Source organism: Gekko japonicus, unplaced genomic scaffold (assembly GCF_001447785.1).
Source record: "Gekko japonicus isolate JY-2015 unplaced genomic scaffold, Gekko_japonicus_V1.1 scaffold508, whole genome shotgun sequence".
NCBI classification, from domain to species: domain Eukaryota; kingdom Metazoa; phylum Chordata; class Lepidosauria; order Squamata; family Gekkonidae; genus Gekko; species Gekko japonicus.
This window is the reverse complement of record NW_015164679.1, coordinates 931,577-955,861: the sequence shown is the minus strand read 5'-3', so window position 1 is coordinate 955,861 and position 24,285 is coordinate 931,577. Positions and strand designations below refer to the sequence as shown.

Sequence of the window (24,285 nt, the reverse complement as noted above, 5' to 3'; positions counted from 1 at the left end):
CCCCCCTTTTTGGCCTTTGCATTTTCGGGTCGGGCTGCCATGATGAGGGAATGCGTCATGCAGACATTTACGTGCATGATGGCCCAGGCTTGACTGACCTCATCAAATCTCAGAAGCTACACCAGTTTGGTGTAGTGGTTAAGTGCACGGACTCTAATCTGGGAGAACCGGGTTTGAGTCCCCACACCTCCACTTGCACCTGCCGATGTGACCTTGGGTCAGTCACAAGCTCTGGCACAGCTGTCCTTGAAAAAGAGCAGTTTGTGTCAGAGTTCTCTCAGCCCCACCTACCTGGCTCACAGGGTGTCTGTGGTGGGGAGGGGAAGGGAAAGGAGTTTGTAAGCCGCTCTGAGAATCCAATCTCTTCTCTCTTCTTAAGCGGGGTCGGGCCTGACTTGTATTTCGAGGGGAGACCACCAAGGAATACCGGGGTCATGACACGGAGGCAGGGAATGGCAAATTGCCGCTGGGTGTCTCTCGCTTTGTCGCTGTAAGTCAGCATCTACATCAGTTTGTAAGAAAGCGCCAGCCGTTTGTCAGAAAGTGCCAACCCGTGTTCCCTTGACAAATGGAACCAGGAACCAGCACCTGACAGCCAACGTGGTGCAGTGGTTGGGGTGTTGGATCTGGGAGACACAGGTTCGAATCCTGACTCTGCCACAGAAGCTCACTGGGCGACTTGGGCCAGCCACGTGTGCTCAGCCTAACCTACCTCACAGGGTTGTTGTGAGGATAAATGGAGGAGGAGAGGAGAGCGATGTAAGTTGCTCTGGATCCCCATTGGGGAGAAAGGTGGGCTATAAATGGAGTGAATAAACGAATAAATAAAATCACGGTGGGGTCTGCAAATTTAGGGGTAGCCATGCTGGTAGATTCCAGCTTTGCCTCTCGAAAGTTTATCCCCCCTAAATCTTGTTGGTCTCTGAAGTGCTACTGAACTCGAATCTAACTATGGGGTTTAAATGACATGTTCACCAGAACAAGGGTCAAATGAAACGTGCGAATGACTCAACTCACATATAAAGGAAAACTAAACACGTACTGTACACCCCCGTTCAAAAGTTAGTGAACTCACAAACAATATGTGTACAGTAGACAGTTCGTTTTTCCTGATATGCCCACTAAGTCATATGTTACGTTCTATGCATGTATAGCTCAATAAGTGCCTTAAGCCCGACATTTATCCAGGTACTAGTCCTCAGTTTCATTTATAAAGAGAATGCGCATTTGCTGTTTCTTACAGATGTACGCACGGACAGGCAGGATGTACACACATTCACTGCAACTGGTGAGCGGTGTTCCCTCTAAGCTGAGTTAGTGTGAGCTAGCTCACAGCTTTTTAGTCTCTGGCTCACACATTTTTGTCTTAGCTCAGGAAGGAGGGCTCCAGAGCGAACTAATTTATGCAGTAGCCAAATTGCTCGCTCACAGCTTTAATGCCAGTAGCTCACAAAGTAGAATTTTTGCTCACAAGACTCCACTGCTTAGAGGGAGCATTGCTGGTGAGCAGATTGTATGTGTGAGTGTGCATGGGTATCAGTGACTATAAAAAGGAGCCAAGAGGGGCAAGATTTCATGGGCCAAAGAGAGCCTCAACCAGCCTGGCACACTCTGTGCACAGTCCACTAAATGGCAATTAGGGTTTTGTTTAAGCCAGGGGTCGGGCACTGAATCTGTCTTCCATTTCAGGACTCTTGGGCTCTGTGACGTCAAGGCAGTGGACTTCAGGCACTAACAAAGCCCTGTTTTCTCAGAGCAGAGGAAACACTAGATCTATGCCAAAGGTGAGACTACATGATCACATAGAGTTCTACCATGGGTTTTTTGCCATTTTTTCCCCCTTAAAAGGTGGAATTCAGCCATAAGGGCTGAAATATTCAAAGAGGAGTTCAGTACAGAGGTTTAAACTATCTTTCCAATGTGCCGTGTTCTTGCAAAAAAACCCAAACAAACCCCCAAACCCTTACAAATTGTTTTTACTCTTGCTGGGAAAACTCTGCAGGTATTAATTATTTTTCTCCTGTGCATGCAAAAGCATGAGGGGGGGGTGATTTTTTGGCAGGAAGATGAGGGGAAGGAGCAAAATCATCACAGACCACATTCGCTGCATCATTCCACCCGAAGGACTCTCAAAGCAAAACAGGTAAATGGATCTGCCACAAGTTCCCCAGGAAAAAGCAAGTACTTTCGTTGTAATCAGACAAAGGCGTTTTATTTATATAGCAGATGCATTGAGAGGCGGCCACGTTTAATGCCAGATTTTTCATTCCTATTCTCACTGGCCGTCAACTCCGCAAAGTGCAGCCTCGATAGACAGCTGAGATGTTACAGTCAGATGAAAAACAGAGCTCTGTACCAGCAGGATGGCCAGGGGGTAAACTGGCAGCCTTTCGGCACACAGTGTTGTCAGGTGGGCAAATACAGTGGGTAAACAGAAAGTCGGAGATAACGCCCGGAGATGAGGATGAGGCAACTGGGCCCGGAACTGGCTTATGCTCTAGCCACCTTTGCTTTCGCATTTCACAACCTCTGGGTTACCAAACTTTAAAATGTACACACAGCATGACACGGTGTTTTCTAGAATTTCAGCCACAAAGTAAAAAGGTCAAGGCAGCTTTTATGATCCTTCAGAATGCTGTGGAACAATCCATGTGTACAAAAGCTGCTTTTAAAGAAATCAATCCCCTTGATCTGTGGCAAGGAAGACACTCCCCCGATTTGAGTTGCCAACTATGGGCTGAGAAATTCCTGGAGATCTGGGGATGGTGCCTGCGGAAGGTGGGGATTGGGGAGGGACTTCAGTGGAGTATGAGGCCACAGAGCCCAGCCTCCAAAGCAACCATTTTGTCCAGGGGAACGGGTCTCTGCCATCCGGAGATCAGCTGTAATTCCAGGAGATCTCCAGGTCCCACCTGGAGGTTGACAACCTTACCCCAGACACAGATCTTCTCTTGCTATCGGTAGCAATACCTACAAGTACTGGACTAGCATCCCAGAGGAGCAGGATGCTTTTGAAACGCAGGACGGCTCTAAGAATCTGACAGGTTGCCGTTTGCTATCTATTCAAGCAAGAGTTGGTCTGAGATAGTTACCCCTGCAGGGACCAGGCAGCTTCCCAGCAGATAGCCTGCAATGGCTACCACACAAGCTTCCAAAACGGTCAGGGGAGGGATGGCCACCTTTCCTATCAAGGTGTTCCCTGCACAGTATGCTAACAACATAAGCCTGGAGAAGAGGCGACCTCCAACTGTTGTCTTGGAAGATGCCGAGCGAGTACTGGAACCAGCCGCTCACACAGAACCACTGTGATGTAAGCGGTGAGAGTACTGGGCCTTTAGAGATCCAGGTTCAAATCCTAACCTGCTAACATACGCACTGGATGGCCTCAGGCTAACTGTTCTCTCAGATATGCACACGTGTTGACAGTCTAGTATTCCACAGAAATCTGGGATTCTAATGAACGCAGAAACACAGGGGTGTCAAACATGCAGTCCGGGGGCCGGATCAGACCCCCAGAGGGCTTCTATCAGGCCCGCAGTGGAACTGGCTGCTTCTTCCAGTTCTGTCACTGCTGCGTTATTGAAGGTTTGCAGCTTACAGGTACACACCTGGACAGCATACTCAAGATACTCAAGATACTCAAGATTGCAGCAGCACAGACATTTTGAGACAAGGTCTCATTTGTGTCAGATCCGGGCCTCATAACAAATGAGTTCGACACCCCTGGTCTAACAAGATGCGGTCCATTAACCACATATAAAGCCTCTTTATTACTGGTCTAACAATGTCAGAATTGTCTGCTCTGACGGGCAGTGGCTCTCCAGGGATTCAAGCAGAGGCTTTTCACATCCCCTACTGCCTGATCCTTTTAACGGGAAATATCGGGGATTGAGTCTAGGACCTTCTGAAACAAACAAGCACTCTGCCACTGAGCCACACCTCTGCCTACCTGGTTCTCTCTCCATTGCACTGCTGCAGGGGAGTTCTGGGTGCCCAGGATGTAGACAGCTGTACAAGCAAAAGCCAAGCCCATCAGGCCCAAAGTACCCTGGAACACATTCCAGAATTCTCTGCTCCCTTTCTTTGGTAGATGGATCAGTAGAGAAAGCATTCCCCGACCAGTGTTCCCTCTAAGCTGAGTGAGTGTGAGCTAGCTCACAGTTTTTTAGCCTCTGGCTCACACATTTTTGTCTTAGCTCAGGAAGGAGGGCTCCAGAGAAAACTAACTTATGCAGTTATGCAGTAGCCAAATCTCTTGCTCACAACTTTAATGCCAGTGGCTCACAAAATAGAACTTTTGCTCACAAGACTCCACAGCTTAGAGGGAGCATTGTCCCCGACTGTAGGAAATCTCTGCTCCAATTGGGGTTGCTTCAGTGTTCAAAGCCACTTGTTGGCAGGACTTCAAGTCAGCCATTTTGCTTCCCTCCCCACAAAACCCCTCCCTCCAATACCTTTCAGGTTCCTTTTCTTTTCTTCCCATGTTTCTCTACACCTCTTTGGTGTAGTGGTTAAGAGCGGTGGATTCTAATATGGAAAACGGTTTGATTCCCCACTCCTCCACATGCAGCCAGCTGGGTGGCGTTGGGTCAGTCACAGTTCTCTCAGAACTGCTCTCTCAAGAACAGTTCTCTCAGAGCTCTCTCAGACCCACCTACCTCACAGGGTATCTGTTGTAGGGAGGGGAAGGGAAGGAGATTCTAAGCCTGAGACTCCAAGTGAAGGGCAGGGTACAAATCCAACTCTTCTTCTTCTTGCTTATTTACTTCATTTATACCTTGGCCTGTCTCCTCAATGGAGACCCAAAGTTGCTTATATCATTCCCCTCTCCTCCATTTTATCCTCAACAAGCCCATGAGGCAGGTTAGGCTTAGCTGTGTGACTGGCCCAGGGTCTGCGAACTTCCCTGGGTTTTCAAACCTGGGTCTACCAGATCCTAGTCGGGACACACTAATCACAAAACCGGCCTGGGCTTTCGGACGACTTCTTGCTCAAACGATTCCACGTTTCGGAAGGCCGACAATCGAAATTCACTTTCTTCGGCACAGCCCAAACCAAGGTTCCTGCACAAAGAGGCTTGAGCTTTTTTTTCCCTATGCAGAGTGCAAAACCTTCTGTCAGAAAGAGAGGAGGGCAGCTTGCCGTGTCAGCCAGCTGTCAGCCAGAGGCGCTGAGCCACTCAAGGGTGACGGCTCATTCCAAACTGTGTGCTGACACACTCACGGCATCCAGAGAGCCATCACCAGCCCAGAACAAGCACATCTTCTTTTCTTTTTCTTTTAAAAAAAGCTGGTTTAACCCCTACCTCCCTAAGCCAAGACACAGCTAAAGTGAGCTAACCAAAAGAAATTAACTTCCAGTTTTCACACAAGGAATCCTAATTTAGTGGACATAAAACAGTGCCTTGGTCAGACCGATGCTCCCCCCAGTGTCTATGCCGATGGCTCTCCAGGTCCTCAGGCAGAGAAAGGGGCTGATTTCGCACTAGAGCTGCCTCGCTGTTGCGCCGCCGTTTGCCCCGGTTCTATTGGTCAATTTAACACCCGAAGCCGTGCGGCTGATTTTGACCCGCGGCTTTGCCTGATTTCCCCCCACAGTTTTGTGATCCTGTTTTTTGAGGCTAAATGAAACTGCAGAGGAAATCGGGTGAAGCCGCAGGTCAAAATCAGCCGTGCGGCTTCAGGTGTTAAATTGACCAATAGAACCGGGGCAAACGGCGGCACAACAGTGAGGCAGCTCTAGTGCGAAATCAGCCAGGTTCTTGCCAGCACGTGATACTCCGGATACTTTAACTGGCAATATCTGAAACAGGGACCTCCCGCCACCCTGCCACAGCCTCTCTCCGAAGCAGAACAGATGTGCAAGAATAAAGTCTGAGGTTCAGTTCCTGGCACCTCCAATTCAAGAGAAGAAGAGAAGAGATTGGATTTATACCCCACCCTTCATTCAGAGTCTCAGAGAGGCTTACATCTCCTTTCCCTTCCTCTCCCCACAACAGACACCCTGTGAGCAGTGTTCCCTCTAAGCTGAGTTAGTGTGAGCTAGCTCAGTTTTTTAGCGTCCAGCTCACAGATTTTTGTCTTAGCTCAGGAAGGAGGGCTCCAGAGCAAAATAATGTATGCAGTAGCCAAATTGCTCGCTCACAACTTTAAAGCCAGTAGCTCACAAAGTAGAATTTTTGTTCACAAGACTCCGCAGCTTAGAGAGAACATTGCCTGTGAGGTAGGTGGGGCTGAGAGAGCTCTTTCAAGGACTGCTCTTGAGAGAACTCAGAGAGAACTTGTGACTGACCCAAGGTCACACCAGCAGCTGCATGTGGAGGAGTGGGGAATCAAACCCAGTTCTCCCAGATTAGAGTCCGCGCTCTTAACCACTACATCAAGCAGCAGCATGAGGAAACAAAAGGCCCGCTCTGGCATTTTCCTGCCAATTGTGATCAGCCCGGCTGGGGCTCAAATGTGATCTTTAAGGGCCAGCAAGATACAGGTGAGTGGTGGTCAAAGAGAGAAAGCCTACAGAGAAGCCTGGCTCACAGGCTACCAGTTCAGTAAGATTCGAGTCCGGTAGCACTTTGAGTGACCAACAAGGGTTTCTGGATATAAGCTTTCAAAACTCCCTTCATCACACACCTTGAGCACGTTTTTGTGAGGCTGATGGATTTCCACTCCACATGGCGCCTTCCATGAAGACCATAGCTGTGTCAATCTGCACTAAAACAGATCCACCTCCAAAACCTTCCAGGTTCCCTTCCCATGTTTCTCCTTTTACTTACGTCATGTATACCTCAGCCTGTCTCCTCAAGGGCCCCCCAAAGTTGCTTAATATCATTCTCCTGTCCTCCATTTTCTCCTTAACAATCCCATGAGATAGGTTAGGCTGACTATGTATGACAAGATTTTCGGGGTAGAAGCTTTCGAGGTGTCTGACGAAGGGATCTTTGGCTCTCAAAAGCTTATCCCCGGAAACTCTTGTTGGCTCTCTACGGAGTTCCTGGACTCGAATCAGTTTTACTGGAGACCAGCACAGCTATTCTCTGGCTACTAGTTCCTAACCCCTGGTCTACAGTTCTCAACAGGCACTCCTTTCATAAAGAACTCAAATGTGACAGAACAAACAAACAGGCGCACATTACACACACAAATCTGCTATCATTCTGGGAACTGTAGTTTTGCCAGGACAGCTAGGGATCTCACATGAAACTGCCTTATACTGAATCAGACCGCTGGTCCATCAAAGTCAGTATTGTCTACTCAGACTGGCGGTGGGCTCTCCAGGGTCTCAGGGCAGAAGTCTTTCACATCACCTATTGCCAGATCTTTTCACTGGAGTTGACAGGGATCGAACTTGGGATCTTCTGCATGCCAAGCAGATGCCCTACCACTGAGCCACAGCCCCCACTATAAGTATATACACACACTCTCTCTCACATACACACACACACACAAAGCAAGCTGCCTTCTACTGAATCAGACCCTTGGTCCATCAAAGTCAGTATTGTCTACTCAGACTGGAAGTGGCTCTACAGGGTCTCAGGGCAGAGGTCTTTCACATCAGCTACTGCCTGGTCCTTTTAACTGGAGATGGCAGGGATTGAACCCAGGACCTTCTGCATGCCAAGCGGGTACTCTACCACTGAGCCACGGCCCCTCCCAATTTCAAACAGACAATTCTCAACACCCATTTCGAACAAAAACTGCCAGGCGCCTTGGGGGTGGATCACAAATCAATATATCGGTAGTGCAGATATGTTGGGTTTTTAAGTGGACTCTCCTGCCTTTAAGAGCTCTATTGGTATGAAATCTGCCCATTCGCAGAGACAGGTTCCCCCACCCCAAATGATCCACCAGATTAATAAAATAAAAAAAATGATATACCAAAGAACATCCTTAATAAGATGAAGGCATCTCAGAGCCAATCTATTTCCCCTGCCTAAAAGAGCTGACGGCTCCCGGCTGGCGGGAACAGCAGTCATTTACCTTCCCTGACAGCTCAGTTTGTTTTAATACAATTAAGCCCAGGAGCAAGGCAAGGCAATACACCCCAGACATTTACAGATCCTGGCGCACTGCTTCATGGGAGACAGAGGCCAATTTTTCAGCACTGTTGTTTTTCAACAGCATGAAAAAACACGTTAACTAAAGCCCCTGGCTTTGACACGCAGTTTTGTTACAGGTAATATATGCAACTCTGCACTAATTTCATGGTCGTGTGCTCAGGAATCAGCAAGACGCTATCTTTTAATTGGGACAGACATGAACTAATGACTCCTTTCAAGCACAGCGGGATCCTTCATTAGGAAAAACAAGTATTCGGAGCGCAGTAAAGGTGGAAGGGTTCTAGGTATCGTTTTATTTAGATATTTATGTCCCTCTTTTCTCCCCAATGGGGACTCAAAGCAGCTTGCATCACTCTCTTAGAATCATACAGAATCATAAGGTTGGAAGGGACCTCAAGGGTCCTCTAGTCCAACCCCCTGCACAATGCAGGAAATTCACAAATAGCTGTTTTAGCCTCCATTTTATCCACATAAGAACTCTGTGAGGTTGGTTAGGCTGAAAGAGAGTGACTGGCCTCAGGTCACCCAGTGAGTTTCCATGGCAGGGTGGGGATTCGAACCTGGGTCTCTGAGATCCTAGTTCAACATTAGTCACTATATACATCACAAGGATATATGGGCTTATGCCCCTGTAAGCTGCCCTGAGCCCGCGTGCGGGGAGGGCGGGGTAAAAATACCTAAATAAAATAAAATAAATAAATATTTCTGCAGGTGCCACCCTGCAAACGGGCAAACGCAACAACTGCCTGTACATGTGCCTTCTCCGTGGTGGCCCCCACCCTATGGAACGGCCCACCCAAGGAGGTGAGGAAAGCTCCTGCTCTCCTGGCTTTCCACAAACTATGCAAAACTGAATTATTCAGAAGGCCTTTTCTACGCAGGGAATAGGGGAGCACTGTACTAAAAGGCTTCACAAAATTACTTGGGTAAATTACTGGAGACTGTTGTCTGTACTACCAGGTACAGTTTGCTGTGAAGTTGGGTCCTGTTGGGTAATTTTGCATTGTTTAAGGTGTCATGTTAACACTCGTGCTTTGCTTCATTTCGGTTTTTTCGGACTTCTGGTTGACTGCGCAACCTTACTCCTGTTGCATTGTTCACTGAATCTCCCATCTTGTTGATTGTATCGACTCACTCTGTGTAATCCCAGGGAGAAAGGTGGACTATAAATAATGTAAATAAAAAACTATCTGTAAGAACAAGCATGAATCACTGATACCTAAGCTGTAACAGAATACCATTATTGGGGCTGCGGTGGCTCAAGTGGTTAAGATGCTGAACTGCAGACTGGAAGGTCGGTAGTTCAGCAGTTTGAGACCCAAGTGCCACGTGACGGAGCGAGCTCCCGTCTCTGGTCCCAGCTCTTGCCAACCTAGCAGTTCAAAAGCAAGAAATTGCAAGTAGATAAATAGGTACTGCTTTGGTGGGAAGGTAACAGCGTTCCGTGCATCTCAGCGTCTAGTCATGCTGGCCACAACACCATGGAAATGTCTCTGGACAGCGCTGGCTCTTCGGCTTGGAAACGAAGATAAACACCATATTCCTAGAATTGGATTCGACTATTATTTATATTTATTTTTTTATTAATTCGACTTCTATACCGCAGTTTACATATGATTAGTTACACCTATCTAGGGTCACAATTTTTTACAGGGGAAGGTGACAGCCTACCAGCACCCAGACTGCAGGGCTCTTCTTTTCCCGGCTCCTTCATGGTGGGCTCTTCACCTCCTGGCAACGGCGTCTCGGTACAGGTCTTGTTCACAGCGACTCCTTCCGGCAAGATCTTCCCGGTGCACGGCTTGTGCGATGGTTGCAGCTCCAACCCACGTCCAATTGGCTCCACCGCGCTGCGTCGTCGCATCACCACACCTCCAGTCCAATCCTCGCCCGGATTCTGCCACTGCTCAGCATCGGATGGTCGCCAGGCTTTTGCCGAGTCCCCGGGTCTCCACACGTTGCCGCCACACCACACCTCAGTTTCGCCGGCTCTCCTGCTGCACACCACCCCGAAGGGAGGAGGGTGCCCCCTGCTACCTAAGAGCAGGTACCCATTTATCTACTTGCAAAGCTTTCGAACCGCTGGGTGGGCGGGACTAGCTTTCAAGCAAGGGAAACCTTTACCAAAGTACCATAAAAGTATCGAGCAAGTTTTCTAGTTTACCAAAACACTCCTTTAGGCCAGATGTTAAGCGAAAAGATGGGAGAGACAACATTGTTTGGCATGAAAAGTCTGCCAGGTATCACAGTCTTAAGATGGAGTATGCAAGGTGCAAAAAATGATTGCGCTGCATGCAAAAGTGTTAAGTTGTCCCAAAGGTTGGCTGCTGTGAGAGACAAGATGCTGGACCGGATGGTCTGATCCAGCAGAGCACCTCTTACATTCTTGTGTACCATTACAGCTAATGGTGTTCATTGGGTTATAGCCGCTAGCATAGAGGGTGATGTTCCTCCAGTACAGAAGGAAATTTGTTTCATCTTACTGGGGGAAAGAAAGAGGCATATTTCTACCACTCGGAAAGAAATGGAGGAGAAACCCCGGCATGGTAGAGAAGGGGAAATGACAGCAGTGGTGGCAGACATGCCTAGTGAAGATGTCCTGTCACCCTCTTCATGGGTGGATTCTCCAATGTCACCCTCCCCTCTTATCTCCCCTACGGTCATGCTGTGATACATCTTTAAGAGAAGGGAAACAACACAATCATGGACCTTCTTTCCCTCCCAGCCCCATCCCAGCCCCTTCTCTGCTTTCCTTACAGTAACATTTTCAAAGCTTCTCCACTTCCTTCTTCCCAAGTAGCAGAATCACACCCTGTTCCCTCCCAAAGCATTTCCCCCCCTTTTATACTGGAGGAGCAACATCCTTCACCTCAGTTGTTGTTCAGTCGCACAGTCGAGTCCGACTCTTTGTGACCCCATGGACCAGGTCACGCCAGGCCTTCCTGTCTTCCGCCATCCTGGCTCAATTTCATGTTCGTTGCATCGATGACACTGTCTAACCATCTCATCCTTTGCCGTCCCCGTCTTCTTTGACCTTCAGTCTTTCCCAGCATCAGGGTCTTCTCCAGTGAGTGCTCCCTTCTCATTTGGTGGCCAAAGTATTTGAGCTTCAGTTTCATTATCTGGCCTTCCAGGGAAGAGTCAGGGTTGATTTCTTTTAGGATTGACTGATTTGATCTTCTTGCAGTCCAAGGGACTCTCAAGAGTCTTCTCCAGCACCATAGTTCAAAAGAATCTATTCTTCGGCACTCGGCCTTCCTTATAGTCCAACTCTCGCAGCCATACATGACTACTGGGAATACCATTGCTTTGACCATGTGGACTTTTGTTGACAGGGTGATGGCTCTACTTTTTATCATGCTGTTTAGGTTCGCCATCACTTTCCTCCCAAGGAGCAGGCGTCTTTTAATTAGCCATAACCAGACAGACATGGCTCTTCCAATTTACCTATAAACTTGTACATGTGGAAAATGCCACAGCAGATCAGGTCCCAAGTTCACAATTCTTTAACGTGTACAATAACCCAGATTACAAGATGGGAGCGTTGAGGCTCCATCATTTACAAAAGCTCGTTTGCCATCTGCAGACAATGGCCAGAAGAGCGGCTGTTTGCAAGGTTGCCACAAACCGTGAAGGGGGCCGGGGACTGTACAAAGGAAGAGTTCACCGGACCCATTTTTCCGAAGTGGGCGTGCAGAAAACTGTAAGCACCTGGGTTGGGCAAGAACATAAATGTCTGATGCTGAGCCAGGAGCCTATGAATTTTTTATGCTTTCACCAGCTGCCTGTAGCAGAGCTGGCATTTAAATTGTTTTCACAGTGGCCCCCGGGAACGTGAAATATCATTCCAGCACTGATCGGGAACCCATACCAACGCATGCGGCTTTTCAAGGCACGATTTAAAGCTCAGGGCAGCCAACACTCCTTTTGTTATGCAAACATCAACATTAAATTATCCTCAAAGACCTGCTGGTCTAGTACATTTTTTTTTATTATTTACATTAGACTTGATATCCCGCCAAGTGTTGGGTGGATTTAGTTACAGAATTTCTGTGCTGCTTGTCCACCTAAACGGGGGGGGGGGTCCCCAAGGCAGATGAATGTGGATGTGTCCATTTGCATCATTAGACTACTTTCTCATGTTGTTAAACATTCTCACACCAGCTACAGATCTTCCACCACCACCCCCGCAGCTGTCTGCGGCCACTACCTTGAGCTTTAGAAGACATACAGTAAAGAGAGAGCCAGTGTGGGATACAGGCCCGTAGCTATGGTGGGGCTTTTGGGGGCTCCACGCCTTTCTTAAAGGCATAGCCCCACAAGAATTTCTCCTGCAATCATTTAAAAACATTTTTAAAGGTATACACTCCTTTAAGCAGAGTGGTTTCTGTAGCTGACTTAATTCCCACACTGAGCAAGAGGGTTGGAGTAGGTGACCTCTACGACCCCTCCTAACTCTGTGTCAAGAAACTGGTCTCCTTTAAGAGAGTTTCTCTGCCTAAGTGTTGGCTTTCTTGACTATAGAAGTCATCACCCCCACCTGCCAGCTTGTTCTCAGAATTGTTGCTTAGGCTGGCAGAAGTGATTAACTTGCAGCAGCTGAGAACTGTCATCTAAAGTGGCTGACAGCTTGCAATTAAAGATCTGTCCTGGTAACAGCTTTCTTTCTGCACTGAGAACTTCAGCCCCACCAGAAAAAAATGTGCCCCACAAGCCACAAAATCCTGGCTACAGACCTGGTGGGAAAATGGCTAGAATGCCAGACTAGGACCAGGGAGAGGCAGGTTCAGATCCTCTGCCCCAAAAGCTTGCTGGGGGACCTTCGGCCAGCCACAAACCCTCAGCCTAACCTCGGGTTGTTGTGAGGATAAAACAGAGGAGGGAAGAATGATAGAAACAGCTCTGGGCTTCTGTTTGAGAGAAAGGAGGGGCGTAAACGACATAAAGAAAGAAAGAATTAAGTCTGAGATTTGAGCAAAGACTTACTACTTTAGTGGGCATTATCCGACCATTGCAGCCATGAAATTAAAAGACGTCTGCTCCTTGGGAGGAAAGCGATGGCGAACCTAAACAGCATGATAAAAAGTAGAGACATCACCCTGCCAACAAAAGTCCGCATGGTCAAAGCAATGGTGTTCCCAGTAGTCATGTATGGCTGCGAGAGTTGGACTATAAGGAAGGCCGAGCGCCGAAGAATAGAGTCTTTTGAACTATGGTGCTGGAGAAGACTCTTGAGAGTCCCTTGGACTGCAAGAAGATCAAATCAGTCAATCCTAAAAGAAATCAACCCTGACTGTTCCCTGGAAGGCCAGATAATGAAACTGAAGCTCAAATACTTTGGCCACCCAATGAGAAGGGAGCACTCACTGGAGAAGACCCTGATGCTGGGAAAGATTGAAGGTCAAAGAAGACGGGGACGGCAAAGGATGAGATGGTTAGACAGTGTCATCGATGCAACGAACATGAAATTGAGCCAACTTCAGAGGACAGCGGAAGACAGGAGTGCCTGGCGGGAGCTGGTCCATGGGGTTGCGAAGAGTCGGACTCGACTGTGCGACTGAACAACAACAATCCTACCATCCTTTTATTTATTTGCTATATTCCCATCTGTCTCCACAAATTGGAAACCAGAAGCGGCATACAACATTCGCCTCCTCCATTTCGTCATCACAACAACCCTGTAAGGTGGGTTAGGCGGAGTGTGTGGTTTCCCCGATCTTCCACAGCAGAGTGACGATTTGACACGGGTCTCCCACTTCCTCGTTCAACACTCTCTGTTCACTACCCATTGGTTGAGGCTGTGCCTTTGCACACAGGAGATCCCAAGTTCAGTCCCTGGCATTTCCAGTGACTAGGATCTAGGCAAAGAGGGTCTGGCCCTTGGAGAGCTCCTGCCAGTCAGAGTAAAAAGGTAAAGGTTCCCTTGCTCGAAAGCCAGTCGAATCCGACTCTAGGGTTGCGGTGCTAATCTCCGTTTCAAAGCCAAAGAGCCAGCGCTGTCCGAAGACGTTTCTGTGGTCATGTGGCCAGCATCTAGGTGATCCCAAACAAATAAGGAGGGTGACTCCTCTGAGGTCATAAGAGGGAGGGAAAAGGACACACCAGCCTCTGTCCCTGCCAAAGAACACGCAGAACAGCTGCATCACCTCCATTCATACAAAACCATCAAGGGCGAAAGATCAGCCCAGCCCCAATGGGATAGAAATCCTGGCAACCCCCTTTCTCTCCTTTTTCCTTCTATTCCCCTTTCCCTGGCACATTTGGCATATCTCCTCAAAGAGTTCATTCACTTGGCTAGCCAACATCTGTCTTATCACATGTGTATCCCATGCTCTCTTGCTGGGGAGCCTCGGAGCAGAGGCCTGCCTTTCTCAGTTGAAAAGTGGGATAAATACGATAATGAGTTAACATGCTGGGTCGTCCCATGGAGAAAAATCTAATGGACTTTACGGAACCTGGTTACAGCAGCAGAGATTCAATTATTCTTGTAGACCTCTTGTAGACCTGTGCTTTTTATTGGTTTTAAATTGTTTTAATTATGTGATTATATGAATTGGAGCTGCGGTGGCTCAAGTGGATAGGACGCTGAACTGCAGGCTGTGGAAGGTCAGTAGTTCAGCTGTTCGAGACCCAAGTGCCGCATGACGGAGTGAGCTTCCATCTCTAGTTCCAGCTCCTGCCAACCTAGCAGTTCGAAAGCAAGAAATTACAAGTAGATAAATAGGTACCACTTCGGTGGGAAGGTAACAGCATTCTGTGCGCCTTGGTGTTTAGTCATGCTGGCCACATGACCATGGAAACGTCTTCGGACAGCGCTGGCTCTTCGGCTTTGAAACGGAGATGAGCACTGCAACCCTAGAGTCGGATTCGACTGGCTTTCGAGCAAGGGAAGCCTTTACCTTTTTTACACCGCCCTGAGCTCCGCCAGGCAAGGGAGAGCAGGTTTTTTAAAAAAATTAATAAATAAATTAGTTCGCTGTGGGGGGGAACTCTGGACTTTCCTCAATACGAGAGGGCCCCTCTTGACAAGACTCCACTGCACCTTTCAAGAACAATCTGATTTAGAGTCAATCATTTCCCATCCACCTGCCTGTTGGTATCAGGTATCAGAATCCTCAATGCGCAACACACCTTAGGGCTTGCTTCTGAGTCAGTCTTGGCAGCTACAACAACATCCCCCCCCCCGCACCAATCATTTCCTTCATGGCAAGGACGTGCAAGAAAGAGAATCTACAGGTTGACATGAGAACATTGCAATCGACAGCAGGTCAAAGGGACCCTTCCTCTGGCAATGCACACAGTTTATCAAAGAAAAGAGAAAAAGCCAAGAATGAGGGACAAGTTCAGGAGAAATGTAGGCTCTGGGGATTAGGAAAAGGAGTCGCTCGAACGAATGCAAGGAACAGGCTTTTAAAAAATGGTCAAAGCCAGTTACCACTTCAGCTCCCATAACAGAAGGCATAGGAGAAAACAAGAAGACTTTCATTACAGTTGCGAGACCACAAATAGCACAGCCAATTTCATTTTTATATCTGCAGATGGGTCGTTCATTTTTAAGAATTCAACATTTAGGTCCATCGTCAGTGCTTCGCCACGGCTAGAAATACATTCTCACTCCCACAGTCTTTCAGTAGAGATGAGAAACATTTAGCCTATTAGCCTGACACAGCTCTTTCAACAAATCTGGGCACTGCCAGCCTCTTGCAGATCCCAGATTTTACATAAAAGCATACGTGGGATGGAAGATTCTAGTCCTCGTTGTTTCACAGGACTTGAGCCCCCACACCAAGTCCTGAATGCGAGGGGTGCCAAGAGCGGATTCTGCGTGTACACCATCACCCAGGTCCTTGTTGAGAGGGTACACAGGAACTTCTTAAGCACAACAGGCCTGAGCAGGTCATGTGATACACCCTGACTCTTTTAAAAGCTTCCAGGTGAAGTCTGCTTACTGAACTGTATGGAAGATTCTAGTCATTGTTTAACAGGACTTGAGCCCCCACACCAAGTCCTGAATGCGAGGGGTGCCAAGAGCGGATTCTGCGTGTACACCATCACCCAGGTCCTTGTTGAGAGGGTACACAGGAACTTCTTAAGCACAACAGGCCTGAGCAGGTCATGTGATACACCCTGACTCTTTTAAAAGCTTCCAGGTGAAGTCTGCTTACTGAACTGTAAGGAAAGTGACTCTAGTTTCCCTGCAATGGACATCTCTTCTCTTAAGTGAGTTTGGGACAATGTTGTAGAAAATAAATGGAGGACTGTGAAAACCAAATGGCCCAAATACAATCTAATTTAGTAGTAGTCCTTTACCGTCCCTGCTTTCCCAAATTATTCATAATTGCTTAAAAAAAAAGCCCTGTTAGAACCAACAAGTGGAACTTATTTTTTTTTCCCCTCCACAATACTAGACCTCTAATCTTTATCCATATAGAACCAGGAATTGCTAATTGTATTTCATACAGATGCCACATTTTGAGCCACGGCATTTTCTTGCATCAGAGTCTAACGTTGCTCCAGAATCACATTTGGGTGCTGTACTTAAACGTGGATTAGGTTGAACACTCTTCTCAGAAGCCTTCACTGGAAGACTGTGCAGGGAGGAGAAGGAGCAGATGAAGAACTCTTCCTCTTACGCCCTCTTTTATACCTGCAATCAGCAGGATAAGCAATCCAAAGGCACACAAATAGGGCTGTATTTCCCCCTTTGTCATACTTCTAAGGGGAGACCACACTTCTCAAATTGCCATGTGACTTTCTAAAGTGCTGGTCTTCAAAATTCTTAGGGATCTCATCCCTCCCTCCTCTAAAGATCAGTCAAGGAACCCTTACACAAGAAACAGGAAATGTTACAGAGGCCTACATGGAGGTCGAGGAACACTCTGTTTGCAAGAGTGAGCAACAGCTTGTTGATTCTCATTGTTGCAAAGCTGACTGCATTTTCTGTGTTGCACCCAATGCTCACCCTGTCGTGCAGGCCAAGAACTCTTTGGAAGGAAGGCGGGGATAAAAATGTGAGAGACCAAAGGAATGTATACCAGGCTTTCAAGGGGCCTCACAGGCCTTGGGACCACAAGTGGAAAACCACTGGTGCAAAGCAACCAGGCCTCAAATACACTCCTCTCTCCCAATTGCACAAGACGTCACTTGGATTACCCAAATGCCCACATGCAGCTATCAGTCCCCTGGCCTCTCACTTTCAACAAGCCATGCCAGGGAAGCGTGATCAGTTCTGCAGTTGCACAAATAGATGCAAGCAACCCAAGGCCAGAAGGATCTGGCACAAAACGGGGCAACCCCTCAGTTGAGTGGGACAAGTCCCACGGGGTTGTGGTACCATAAATTGGACAGCTATTCCAAGCCACCACAGCGGAATTACTCTTAGCCAAGTTGGCATTTTAGGTAACAAGCAGCCAGGATTCTTCTGAAGCTGTTGTATTTAGGGGGGAGGGGGAGCTTCTTGCCCATTAAGGGTGAAACCAGACGTAACATTTAATGTGTCATGTGAACACTTATGCTTTGCTTCAGGTCTGTTTTTTTTATATTTCTAGCTGGTTCTACAACCCAAATCCTATTTTATTGTCCACTGACTATCCCGTCACTCTGAGTAATCCACCATGAGTCGCAGTGAGAAAGGCGGGCTATAAAAACTGTAAATAAATCAATAAATAAAACAATCCTGGGGTAGCAGAAACCATCACATTACCCCCGAAGAAAAACATAGGGAAAGTCAGTCTTCTGCAGCGTCTAGAACGACACCCGGTGCGCCAAGAGCATTTTTAAACAGAACAGCGTCCTGCGAGGGAGCAGGCAGTTCCTCCGAACCCGGGAGTTCCGTTGTGCGCCAGATAAAGCGACGCATATTTTGGGTCAAAGTTCAAGGCAGCAACCGCGCAACGGGAAGCTTGCTCTTTGGACAGCTCGAAGGAGGTGGGAGCGCAAACTAAGCCCGCGGGCAGTGTTCCCTCTAAGCTGAGTTAGTGTGAGCTAGCTCACAGTTTTTTAGCCTCTGGCTCAGACATTTTTATCTTAGCTCAGGAAGCAGGGCTCCAAAGCAAACTAATTTCTGCAGCAGCAGCCAAATGGCTCGCTCACAACTTTAATGCCAGTCGCTCAGAAAGTAGAATTTTTGCTCATGAGACTCCACGGCTTAGAGGGAACATTGCCCGCGGGACCAGAGACTTGGGTCGCTCACAAGGAAGCCAAACAACTAAAGCTTTGCAACCCCGCAGCTGATTCCAGCGCGCCAACCAGCTCTCTCCCCAGCAAAGAGCCGCACATGCCCGGCGAAGGCGGGGGTGCAGCTGGCGGGCGGCTTGTTGTTTGAGCGACTACCGGTTGCGAACAGGCACGGAAACGTCTCCCGGCGCACAGCGAGTCTAATAAAGGCGCACAGCCCGGGTCCCTTCTGTCCGCCCAGACTTGCAAAACAGGATCACAAACCCCACCCCGACTTGTAGCGCGATCTGTCGACAACCAAAATGTGGATCTGGAAGAAGTTACAAACTTTGCTAGGGAAAAAGGGGCGGCTGGAGGGAAGGGAGCAAGAGGATGAACCCGGCCCATTCAAATAGTGTGTACAACACAGACCCCCTCCTTGGCACGCAGAACGCCGAGCCACAGCAGCCAACCGAAACCACATCCCCCCCTCCCTCCCTCCCCACCCAGTTCAACCAAATGATCCATCGTAGAATTTACCTGCCAGGATCGCTTTGCCCGGATGGGTCAGTTTCGCTTTGCCGGCTGGAGCGGCGGCGGCGAGGCAGCGAGGTCTGGGGAAAGGGTTAACGAAAGGAGTCGAGGCTGAAGACATAGTTGCAAAGAAAGAGCCGCGCAGAGAGAGGGACGCGGCTGCGAGTCAGACCCGGCAGCGGAGCGCTTCGTGCAAACGACCAGCGTGCTTCCTCCAGCCCCTGCTCCAGAGAGCCGAGAAGGAACGGAGATCCGTCTCCCAGCCCCGCCTCAACACCGAGCCCGCCTGCTGCTGAGCGCCCAGCCTGGCGGCGGAGTATATCCCAGCGCTCCGGACACCGCCCCCTTCTTCCCCCAGCGGGGGTGTGGCGGGAGCTGCCGCCGCTAGCGTCACATCCTTGTAATTGACATGCGTTTCGAAGGAGGAGCGAACGTGCCGGAGAAAGGGGGAGGCGTTGCGCTCTTACAAACGGCGGGGCTTTCCCCGTGAACTTCGGTGAGTGCGGGGAGCTCGGTCTCTCTCTCTCCCCGGGTTACCCGCTGGGGGGGGGGGGGGGGGGGGGGGATAAGTGCCTGCCTGTGCCGTTTCAGGTAGGAGTGGAACTGGGTTCCCCTGCACGCTGCATTTGTTTACAAGACAGAGTCAGTGACGCTGAACTTTAAAGGAGGAGGGGGGGGGGGGTTGGATTTACGGTTTCCTCTATCGTGACTGTGTAGGAACCAACCGGTACTTGTAGAGGATGAAAGGAAAACACGCCGCACAAGCTCAGAGGCACTCTCTTTATTGTTTCACAAGTCTCAAAACTACTTCCGGTAATGAAGGAAATGTTTTAGGACCTGAATCCGGTTTAACCCCATGGCACGTTTTAGACCCTAGACGCTACTCCGCAGTAAGGCAGGTGAGCGTGATGAGCTTTTAAAAAGATTAGGAGGAAATGGGAAGCCCAAAGCACCACTGAGGACGATATATTTTGAACATCACCCTCTACTCCTGTACTCAGGTTTGATCATGGTGTGTGTGTGTGTGTGTTCCTATTAATTTTTCTCTCTCAACCAACTTGAATATCTGCTTCCCATCTAGGAACTGTACATTTTGCCAGGATTGTAGGACAGATCCCTCCCTCTGAGAAGTTAGAATGTTTGTGAAGATTCCCAGAGCTACAGCCTGACTGCTTTGTATTCTTGTACATTGTATACTATTTGTGTTGTGTATTCTTGTTTCAGAGCAGGCCTCCCTCCTATAAGGAGCACAATGTGTGGGGAATATAGCACCAAATGAAGATTTTATTCCCAAATATTCCCATTCAGAAAAGCTCCTTCACATTTTAAGGAAAATGCCAGTTCTAGGGAAACTAGCATTGCCAACTCTTTTGCTGTGTTTGTTTAAATTATAGGGGGTAGTTTTTATGTAAAATATTTGTATTTCACCTTTCCACAGTGCCCAAGGCAGCTAGGGAAAAGTCACACTCTTATTGGAAATGCTTTGAAATGTTATAATCAACCTCCTGCCAGCAGTGAGTAAAACAGCACCCAGGCCCGGAAATCTTAGCTAGAAGACCTCCTTATTCTTTTACTTGATCTAGAAAGGATCCTGCAATCAATTTTTTGGATTGTATCCAAACTGCAAGACCAAAAAGTTGCAAGGACAAGGCCACAGATCTGAGATACCTTCAAAACAGAGAAAGTATGTAGATAACCCCTCTGATCCAGAACTAAAAATCACATAATATATGTATTTTTACAGTCAATGTTACTTATTACAGGAATTTTTCTTCTTCTGGATGCTCAGCAGGCTGATAAATATTTTAAACAAATAAATAGAGTTCCCTGAAACATCCAGGCACCAGGCAAGATTTATTTCTCCAGCCCTGCTTCAGAAAGTTTCAAATAATGGCACAATCATTCCTTTTTCCTGCTCAGATTGTCTCCCAAGGGGCAGATAGATGTCTGCCCTGGCCATTATTCGCAATGAATGCAAAGGGGGAAAAACAGGAGGGGGGATTGCACTTTGCACAAAAAAAGAGTTATTTTCAGTTGAACAGAAATTTGGAAATGCCAAAAAAAGTGCACCTCTTAATCTCCATGACTTTGCAATTTATAGGAAAACTACAACTGGTTACATGATAATTGTGTTGAAGCAGCTCAGTCTACTGCCCCTCCTTTAACAAAAAACCCCAATCCTATGAGGTAGGTTACGCTGAGGGATAGTTACTGGCCCAAGGATTGGCCAGTAAGTTGTGTGGCTGAACAGGAACTGGAACCCAGTTTTGACACTATAGCCACAACACCAAATAGACTCTCACCGGGCACAAGGGTTTGTGTATTTCTGTAGGATATTTCTAGGGGGGGGGGGTGGTTAGTTGTTTTTTTCAAAAGGCAGCCACTGGGGCTGTGAGATGAAGTGGCCCTGGCATAAGGGGATGGACGAGAGACTGTTTAATCCTACCATTTCTCTACTAAAAACTGCTGCTGCCTTTTCCTGCTGTTCACCTGGCCAATCAGGAAAAGGCGGGAGTGTATAGAAATATTGATTTCTTCAAGTCTCATGCCTTCTCCTGTGATGACCAGGGCTATTTTTGGGCTGGGACTCACAGGAACGGAGTTCCGGCTGGCTCCTGAGTTGGCCACACCCAGCAGGAACTCATTAGCATAATAGGCCACACCCAACAGCAGAAACTCATTAGGATTGGCTACAGTAGGTGTGTGTGGCCTAACATGCAAAGGAGTCCCTGCTACAAAAAAAGGCCCTGGGTTTTGACAACAAACAAGGTAAACAGAATAAGAAGCAAAAGATGAGTGTGGCTGGATGACCATACTTCTGGCAACATGGGGCTGCGGCCTAATATGCTAATGAGCTGTGGTGTCAGGGTGTGGCCTGATATGCTGATTAGTTTCAGCTATTGGGTGTGGCCTATTATGCTAATTAGTTCCTGCTGGGCTTTTTCTACAAAAAAAGCCCTGGATGACATTCTATGTCTCTGTTTCCTGTGCAGGCCAAATGGTCCAGGGCAGACCAGATGGCCTGAACAACCTCAATAGCCATGCCATATAACCACACATTCTTTCACACCTCAAAGTGGAAGAGCTAGACTTCAAGGCGCCTGCTTTAAGGCTACATGGGCCATGTCACGTACATCATGGAGAAGCTGGAAGTACTTGGGTCACCTGACTGCAGCAGGAGTTCCCAAACTTCTAGCCTATCCCCACATGTAACCATGACAACCAACAATTGGGCACACCCATGCCCACTCGCAATTGGCTAATAGCCACAGCTAATTTGTGACTAGAAGTGGGGTATAATTGTTCAATCCCTATGGGAGAGAGCTTCTTGCTCTTGCTCGTGTGCTTGCTCTCTGCTCCTGCTGTCTCTACTTGTTTTATTGCACCTGAAATGCAGCCCTTGAGGGACAGGCTTTGTGAATTGGACCACATGGTCGAGCAAAGATGGATTTTGCCTTCAAAATCCCTTGGACTGCTGGATATTCCTGAACTTGGTAAATATGTATCTTTTACGGTGTAGTTAAGGCAAATCACCTTAGGCTTGTTTTTTTGGTAAACTCTGGTAGTCTGTGTTAAGCTCTGTACTGAATAAAAAATTATTCTTGTTTCTAAATGGTCTCTGATGTTGTACCTGAGTTCCAAGTCTAAACTCCTGTGCCTAAGCTACCATTAAGCGTAAAGTGTGCAGCTCTGAGTAGAGTTGTTAATGTGTTAAGTTCCAGATACCAACTGAGAGTTTGAACCTCTAATCTCCGGTTGGGGGGGAACTAATGTAGAGGTTCTGGTGGCATATTGTTCTGAAACCAGAGAGGGTTTAGACCATCTCGTGGGTTGTTGTTTAATGTACTGTAAAAGTACAGAATTACCTCTCATCCCTGACTGGTGTGAGGGGCTTAATCCTGTACAGGGAGGTCAGTCAAAAAGCAGGCTGGGGTGGAGAGCAGGGAGCTGTTCAGGTGGCAAGATGTCAACCCAGCAAAGGGGCAGAGCTCAGTTAAAAAGCACATGTAGGAAGCCAATAACTCCATCCCTTCCTAGAGAATGTTGCGATCTTCCTGCATGGAACACCCCCCCCCCCCCCCCCCCGCCTTCTCTTCTGTCTCTCCAGCCTTGTTCTGAGGGAGAACCTAGAGAGTGCTGGAGGTGGTCTTTTCCCACTGCCTCTTGAACAAGAACCTGTTATGTTGGAGAAGACATGGAGTCTTTGCCTAGAGGCTCTGGGGTGCAGAGAGCCTCAGGTATAGCAGGGATTGCAGAGAGCTCCTCAGCACCCAAGGAATCTTCCTATGAAGAGACTTTCTTCCAAGTCAGGGCTGGGCCGGGGCAGGTCTTGAGACTTCTCTTGCTAGGGACAGCTTGCATATACAGTATGTTTCCCATGGGAAAGGTAAAGGCAGTGAGGGGAGGCGGTGACTCTCAGTAGGAGAGAAAAAGCGAAAGCATCTTTTCAAACCGGCAGTGGATTTACAACTGCATTTTTTGCCTTTTTGCATTTTACAATGCAAGTGAAATTTCAGCCTAGCAGCCTCACTTCCCCCGTTACGTTGCAGGCCTCACAACTATAATTTGCAAAACCTACATGTCCTTTAGTAACTTAATCTAGTCAAGCAGTTTTTTTGTTTTTTAAACTGACTTGCTGGGTTCTCAAAGCAGCTTGCAGTAAACGCTCCAGCTTTACGAAGACAAATGCACAGCTATACGTTAAGAGATATAAAGCTATACATAAAGGAGGAAAAAAACAAACAAGCATGCTTAAGAGTACATGGTAGACTACAGACATCAGCAAGGAAATGGGGCAGTCAAGCATCCTTCCATTATGCCTGAGGTGAGAAGAGGCAGGTCTGTATACACATGCTTTTTTTGCTTATTTGTTGGTTAATTTGGCCTGTTCTCTTCCAATCCATTTAAATTTCTTAGAAGTATTTGCACTGGGAACAGCTGCTGTCAGTGACTTTAAGCCTATGTCAAAGCACAGGATGTAAATTCAAATAATAAGCATCTTCCTTAAATACATGTTGCTAATCGCCAAGGGCTGACCCTTTGTGTGGCTTAAAACCAGGGGTCATTTCGTAGAAAAAAAGGTGCAGGAGCTCATTAGCATAACTTATTTACATATGCCACATCCCCTGACATCACAGGAAGTGTGTCAGACGGCAACACCCACCGCTCAGGCTCCACTGGACTTTTTTGGATTCCTAGCTATTGGGGGGGGGGGGGGAAACGTGCAGATCTGTCCCTCACAGAGGAGGGAGAGCTTGTACCTGAATAAACCTTGGTCTTAAAGGTGCCACTGGACTGTTTGGGGCGGGGGGGCCCTCTGCAACTTACCTGGCTGCTTCTTGCTCTGAGGGCTGCTGGGAGCAGGGGGTGGGGCTTGTTGCATGTGCCCGCCCCCTGGGCTCTTTACTGCCGGAGCTCCGCTCCAGTACGCTCCTGCAGGAAATGACCCCTGCTTAAAACGGTTGCGAAATGTGTCCAGCCCCAGCTGTAGTTTATTTATTTATTTGATCTGATTTATACCCTGCCAAGGCAGGCTCAGG

The 24,285-nt window shown here is 48.0% G+C and overlaps 1 protein-coding gene across 1 annotated transcript in view; it reads right to left on the bottom strand.

Moving 5' to 3' along the window:
- SLC25A1 (solute carrier family 25 (mitochondrial carrier; citrate transporter), member 1) overlaps positions 1-19,024 on the bottom strand; it is a 58,600-nt gene extending 39,576 nt beyond the window's left edge. The window contains exon 1 of the mRNA XM_015409290.1: positions 18,752-19,024. Within this exon, the coding sequence (XP_015264776.1) occupies positions 18,752-18,866 (115 nt within the window). The 5' untranslated portion in view covers positions 18,867-19,024. The remainder of the gene's footprint in view (positions 1-18,751) is intronic.
- Between the last annotated feature and the right edge of the window lie 5,261 nt (positions 19,025-24,285).